The sequence below is a fragment of the Saccostrea echinata genome, unplaced genomic scaffold (genome assembly GCF_033153115.1).
Source record: "Saccostrea echinata isolate AGI-Se365-2 ecotype Australia unplaced genomic scaffold, CSIRO_AGI_Sech_v1 ptg000033l, whole genome shotgun sequence".
Taxonomy (NCBI): domain Eukaryota; kingdom Metazoa; phylum Mollusca; class Bivalvia; order Ostreida; family Ostreidae; genus Saccostrea; species Saccostrea echinata.
The window spans coordinates 37762227-37768970 of NW_026889782.1; the positions used below are offsets into that span (position 1 = coordinate 37762227).

The 6744-nt window shown below is 36.4% G+C and overlaps 1 protein-coding gene across 1 annotated transcript; it reads left to right on the forward strand.

Moving 5' to 3' along the window:
* The first annotated feature begins 263 nt into the window (after positions 1-263).
* LOC133198532 (E3 SUMO-protein ligase ZBED1-like) lies at positions 264-2582 on the forward strand. The gene is made up of 5 exons (XM_061334615.1): positions 264-432; positions 573-807; positions 914-1292; positions 1642-2109; positions 2235-2582. The coding sequence occupies exons 1-5, from the start codon at positions 264-266 to the stop codon at positions 2580-2582; spliced, it is 1599 nt and encodes a 532-aa protein (XP_061190599.1).
* The last annotated feature ends 4162 nt before the right edge of the window (positions 2583-6744 follow it).

Here is a 6744-nt window from a genome sequence, read left to right on the forward strand (position 1 = left end):
TAAATCACCTTTTGAACGTTAAGGTCTGCCGGAATAACCTTGGGTCAAGGTCATAACACTAGGGCTGGATCAATATATCGGTAATCGGTATATATCGGTATTTTTAGTGATACGATAACCGATACAGAGATGCTTGCGTATTGCTCGATTAATTCGACGTTTAATTAAGAGAAAAAAAATGTCTTTTCGGTAAGCCAGAGCGACTAACATTTCGAACGACTTATCTAAAATCCTCTAAACGCATGACTTCAAAGCAAATAAACATGTCGAAGGTGTGGTGCCATTACACAAAAGTCAGCTGTAAAAAGGCAAAATGTAATATTTGTCTACAAGAAGTCGCAAGTTCTGGTGGAACAACAAACCTATCTACCCATCTTAGACGGCATCACAACATTGACCTGTTTGCTACCGTGAAACGTGGAGGCAATTCCGGTAGGTAAAATGGCGCGTCGAACAAATCAAAATCATGGAATCGTGGAAACCGAAAATAAAATATCAATCAGAATTTTTAAATCTCTAATGTATATATCATAGTTTATTTAAACTCAAAGCAATTTGGTAAAATATTTTAGCTGCCATTACTTCCACAAGTAACGTGAAAACGATGTCAAGTATCAACACAGTCAGCGTAAACACATTAGCCCCACCGGCAGTGAAAAGTGTCAGTTCTACTTCTGTTACCCCATGGACCATCGCTAGAACAGCAAAGTTGCCATCTGCAAAATCTAACGAGATTACTAATGCAGTTGTAGAATACATAATCCAGGACCTGCGACCTTATAGTACAATTGAGAGCCCAGCTTTCAGGTAATGTACTCTATTTCATCGATATGATAATTCCTTTTGATAAACAATGATAAATTCCCTGAATTATTTCATATACTATCTTGTAAGGAATAATTTTTTTTTATAGGAACATGCTCTACCAACTTGATCCTAGATATCACCCACCTAACAGACATACTGTCAGTGAACAATTAATACCTGCACTTTTATCTCAAGAACAAGCTAAACTTCAAACTGATTTAAGTGCAGCAAAAGCTGTGGCTCTGACTTCTGATGCATGGACGTCACGCGCAACAGAATCTTACTTAACAATTACTTGTCATTATTTGAAAAAACCTGAGTGGAAATTATGCTCAAAAGTTTTGCAGACAGAAAAATTTGGAGGCAGTCACACTGGAGACAGAGTGGGATTTGAGCTCAGATCAGCTATGATGAAGTGGGGTATTGAGAAAAAAGTTAAAGTTATTACAGTGGATAATGCTTCAAATATGGACATAGCAATTCAGGTATCAGGAGCAGAATTAAAATTGGGATGCTTTGCGCACACGCTTAACCTTGCCTCAAATAAGGCATTAACTGACCCTTCGCTTTAAAAAGTCCTTGGCAAGGTAAGGGCAATAGTAACATTTTTTCACAAAAGCAATATAGCAACTGAACTCTTGAAAGTGAAACAGGAGGGACTTAACATACCCATTCATAGATTAATCATGGACTGTAAAACAAGGTGGAACTCCACATACAGCATGCTAGAAAGATTTCTTGAGCAAAGGCCTGCGATTTTAGCTACTTTACTTGATGACAATGTAAAACGCTTAAATCAGAAGGGAAAGATAGTGGCTGGAATGTTAGATTCAGAGATGTGAGGAGTTTGTGGAAGTCATGAAAATAATGATGACAGCAACAGTAGCACTATGTGAAGAAAAGTCACCTACCGCAGGACTTATTTTGCCTTTATTAGGAAAACTTAGGAAGCATTTTACAATTTGTGACACTGACTCGGCATCTTTGAAATCAATAAAAGAGTTGGTTGGCAAGAATCTAGCAGTAAGATACACACAACAGAACATTGTTCATTTTCTAGAGGAGGCAAGTGCCCTTGATCCCAGAACTAAAAAAACTACCATGATTGATGAAGGAACATGGGAGAGAATCATCAACAAATGTATTACTATTGTGGCTTTGTGCAAAGACAACATAATTGTCAAGCAAGAACCAGGAGCTGAATCTGAAATTTCTGCCAAACCAGCCCTACCAAGTTTAAATATGGAGCTTGACAGTAGCTCTACTGCACCTAAAGATGAAAAAGATGTTGCTGCTTGTGAGGTGATAGCTATTTTGCTAATTTCTACTTAATGATTAAATAATAAATAAGCACTAGCTACAGTATGTTATTTACTAAGAAATGTGTATTGAAAATCTTTTATTAAAATTATACTTTATAATTTCAGCCTCCACTGAAAAAGTCAGCTTTGTCTTCGTTGTTTGATGATGACATAGAAGTAACACATGTAGATCCTCCTTTACAGGATAGTGAGATTGCCAGAAGGGAAGTAGAAAAATACAGGGGTATTCCACAAACAAGCATGTTGGAAAACCCTCTTCTTTTCTGGAGGGAAAGAAGTTTTGACTTTCCAAATTTGATTGTTCTAGCTGAAGAATATCTCTGTGTTCAAGCATCATCTGTAGCTTCGGAAAGAGTATTTAGCGGCGACATCGTTTCAAGCACAAGGGCCTGTCTGAAACCAGACCAAGTGGATGCTTTGGTTTTTCTCAAAAAAAATATGGACCAACAATGACATTAATCTGTCTTGCACTGTCAATTCAAAGGGAATAAAATAACAAGGATTTAAAATGTAGTTTTATTTTATTATAAATTTATGCTGTAATCAAAAAATACTAAGTAACCCCTTTAAAAAACACACAACAAACAAAATAAGAGAGTGTTTTCTAATTTGTCTGTATCGACAATACCTATCGCATATCGCATCTCTGTATCGCAATATGTATCGTTTCGAAAAAAAGATTTCAATACCCAGCCCTACATAACACACCCTCAGGTCATGTGCAATCTTTGTGTGAAGCAGTAGATTTTAATGTTCTTCCATAGGAAATATATGGACCGGACACGTTTGCACAGAAAGACAGGCAGACGGATAAACGGACGGACAAGGTGATTCCTGTGTACTCCCCAGAATTTGTTTGCGGGGAGGGGGGTATAATAAGTCACTTTTAGACAGCATCACCTGAAACAAATATATGAATGTTAATATTTGTCTTAAATAAATATGCTGACATTAAAATAAATAAGGCACAGGATCATCAGAAACATTGTCGCCCGCGTGGCGCAGTGGTTAGAGTATCCACTCTAGAGTCGCGGAGTAAGGAGTTGATCCTTACGTCGCGGGTTCGAATCCCACTGGGGGACGTGGAGACCAGTCCTTCGGATGAGACCGTATAAACCGAGGTCCCGTTATGCAGTAGATGCTGGCACGAAAAAGATCCCTCACTGCTCAATGGCCTTAAGTGCCGAGTATAGGTCAAAATTTGCAGCTCTCCACCGGCGAGTGGTGGCGTCTCCATATAAGTGAAAAATTATTGTGAGGGACGTTAAACAATACACAAACAAAAACCCTTACACATTCGAAGTCATTTTCTTGTGCATCACTCGATGATAAATCACTTGAGTTTATTTCTTTGTTTTTTTCGCTCTTCTTCTCACTGAAAAATAAACCGATTTAAATTAAACACAAACTGTAAATTAATAATCGTTCAAACATCGTTTTTATTTGCTATTGCTTAAAATAGAGCAATTCAATTTTAGCCATTCACCTGTCTTTTTCGACAGTGTTTTCTTTTTTCCTGTTTCTCGTGACTTTGACTCGATCCTCAAGCACCTCCTCGGGCACCTCCGAGACATCTACCACCTCCACGTTTCCTTCTCGGCGTAGAAACATCTTTTAAAAAGGTAAAAATTTAGGTGAATGGAACAAGTGAGATGAAAAAAGTCAGTTCATGCAAAATAAAACATACCTTATAATTTAGGGTATACAGCATACTCACTGTCAAGGAAGAAGACGGAGTTGCATTTTGTAATGTTGGAGACGTCAGTATTTCTAATTGTTCTTGTGCCAGAGTTTTCGAGACACCAGGACCAGTGGGCATTTTTGATAGCGTTGCCATTGTGATTTCCTTCTTTCACCTTTGGGATGTATCGGTCTTCTACATTCTGAAGATTTTTTAATTCCTGTAGGGAAAGAATGGTTTCCCCTGGTTCCACTCGCCTGAGGAAATCTTTCCCCGTAAACTTAATACGTTGCCTCTGTTGACCCTCTTCCTTCATAACATACAACACAGACATATCTAATAGCTTAAGAGTCGTGACTCTCTTCCTTTGCTTAAAGATCATGCTTAAAGCAGCAGATTTAATTCTTCGTTCAGTTGATAAGGCAGCTTTCCTTTCTTTCTTGTCTCTTACCTTCTGCTTTTAGCAAGTTTTTTCTTGTGTTACTCTGCAATGAAATAAAAATTTTAGATATGCAAATAGAAAAATACTATATAAAGATATTAAAGATTAAATTTCACACGTGTAAAAAGATGGACTCCTCTAGCCGAATTGATAACTAGGTTAAAAAAAAAAGTTCATTTCCTAATAAATTGCACGGATCTAGCGGGCGTGGGAATGTGGGTATATGTGTGTGAGGGTCAACTCAAAATAAAATCAAAAAAGCTTTGCCATTAACTTTTTCCAGCTTCAATAATATTAAGTTTAAATGAAGCTTTAAGAAATATTTTTAAATTTAGTTTGGGGTTAGGGTTAGAAATAGTAACATCTTTCTGTACATTATACCCAAGTTTACCTTTTTTGTCTCTTCCTCTTTTTCTTTCTTTCCTATGTCTGGGTTTCGGATCATCATATGAAAATAGACGACCTTACATTCAGGTAAATAAAATTTTCAATGAACATTGATCATATACTTGTTTTGTGTATTAAAATCATCACAGTATTTTGTAATATTAACAATAACCAAAAAAACCCATTAACTTAATCAGGATCACACAAACATGGTACAGTATACTGGTATTACATTGTAGATTAGATTTTAGGAGTTAAAAATTTACCTTTTTTTGTCTCCGTTTTCTTTTCTATCCTTTCTAGCTTTCAGCTCCAGATCATCATCTGTGAAAATTCGATGGACTTTGTATAACTCACATTTAGGTAAGAAATAATTCTTAATGAAAAACGACCAGTTACTAGTTTCCTTGTATTGAAATTATTACAACATTTGATAATAATATGAACAATAACAAAAAGTTTTACTAATTTAGGATACCAAAAATAGTAATGAGCAATGTGTACAGACAAGAATGAGTGCAACAACCTTTATAGCTACCAGAACTTTCTTCAGGTAATTTCTCATAATCGGAGTCTCTATCATCATCTAGCTCTGAAATAAGAATTTTGTTATTACTTCTTAAGTATACCCTTAATTCACATATCGCCCGCTGGTTTGATCTTACATTTGAGATGAACTCCTTCACACAGGATTGGCATGGATGTGCACGCATGTTGCATGCAAATTCTACAGAGGATTTGCGAGTACGATCAGCCTATTTATGTCCATGGTACATCCATGCCAATCCTGTCTGAAGGAGTTTCTTTCAAATCCAAGATCAAAACTTTGTCCTTACGTACAAGGGAGAGTGCTTTCCGAAAAACATTTTCCTAGCATCTCCACAATTTTACGGGAACTGTATGATTCAAACCAATTTCCCCTAAACCAACAACACATGGGGAGTTCAGGAAATTCTTCATGTGGCGATATCTCTCGTCTGTGAGTTCGTCAGTATGCTTTGGATGCACACCAGAAGTAGTAATACGGTACTGGACAGTCACTTTACAGTCAATGACGTCAGAGGTCACACCCAGGTCAATGTAGAGGTCATAGTCACTGACGTCATAGGTCAATAAAGAGGTCACAGTCACTAACGACACACCACATTCAGTAACCTCACAGGTTAATATAAAGGTCACAGTCACTAATGGCCAGTCTTAACATCCCTGATAAAACATATATAAACTTATAATTTTTACACCATTATAAAAAAAAAAACAAGAATGGAATATCCACAAACACAATACAAGTGGGAAATTTTAGCCTGGAGCGCGCTTAAAAAAGATAGCAAAAAATGGACATTACACAAAAGGGACTGGTTTGATAAGAAAAAAGATTGCATTAATAACTTTAAAGAAAATACTCAAAGAGGATACGACATTGCAGACAGCTGGGGGAGTGACGAGTACATTTTAAAACGAAAGGTTATGCCTGCAAAATATAAATAACGTTCTAAACCCCCATTCATATAACCATGCCTAAAAGACAAAAGAAGAAAATACGATTCAATGATAATATACAGATTTTATCTGTGTATTTACTTTTAACAAACTATGAAAAAATTAAAAAGTTAGGAAACCTGACATACTTGCACCTGGATGAAAATTATCTAGAACAGTCATCGACCTTTGAACCTAACTCTCACAACGTTATCAACACTCACGTGTTTTAAAACATCAACCTTATTGAGACTATACATGTATGAGTCACAGTCACAACGTGATCAACATAGTCACGTATTTTAAAACACCAACTTTATCTTTGAGTGTATACACGTGAAATCATAACGTGATCAACATAAACACGTGTTTCTAATACATCAACCTTTTTTTTAACTATACACGTGTTAATCACAGTCACAACGTGACCAACTTATCACATTTTCACTGTATCAACTCGACAAAGTGTTAGTCACAGTCACAATATGATCATCAATGTCACGTGTTTTAATAACATTTTTTTTTTTTTTTATCTCGGAACCCCTTCTTCCCTGTATAAATACGGGTAGAGATGTGATCACACTCACAAATCTTTTTGTCAAGCTATAGACGAATCGAAACAAGAC

What these genes read in the sequence shown, in the direction of transcription:
- LOC133198532 (XM_061334615.1), top strand. Translation starts at nt 264, where the DNA reads ATGTCGAAGGTGTGGTGCCATTACACAAAAGTCAGCTGTAAAAAGGCA. An exon ending in GAAACGTGGAGGCAATTCCG is followed by an intron (nt 433 to 572) that starts GTAGGTAAAATG and finishes AAAATATTTTAG; the next exon opens with CTGCCATTACTTCCACAAGT. An exon ending in ATTGAGAGCCCAGCTTTCAG is followed by an intron (nt 808 to 913) that starts GTAATGTACTCT and finishes TTTTTTTTATAG; the next exon opens with GAACATGCTCTACCAACTTG.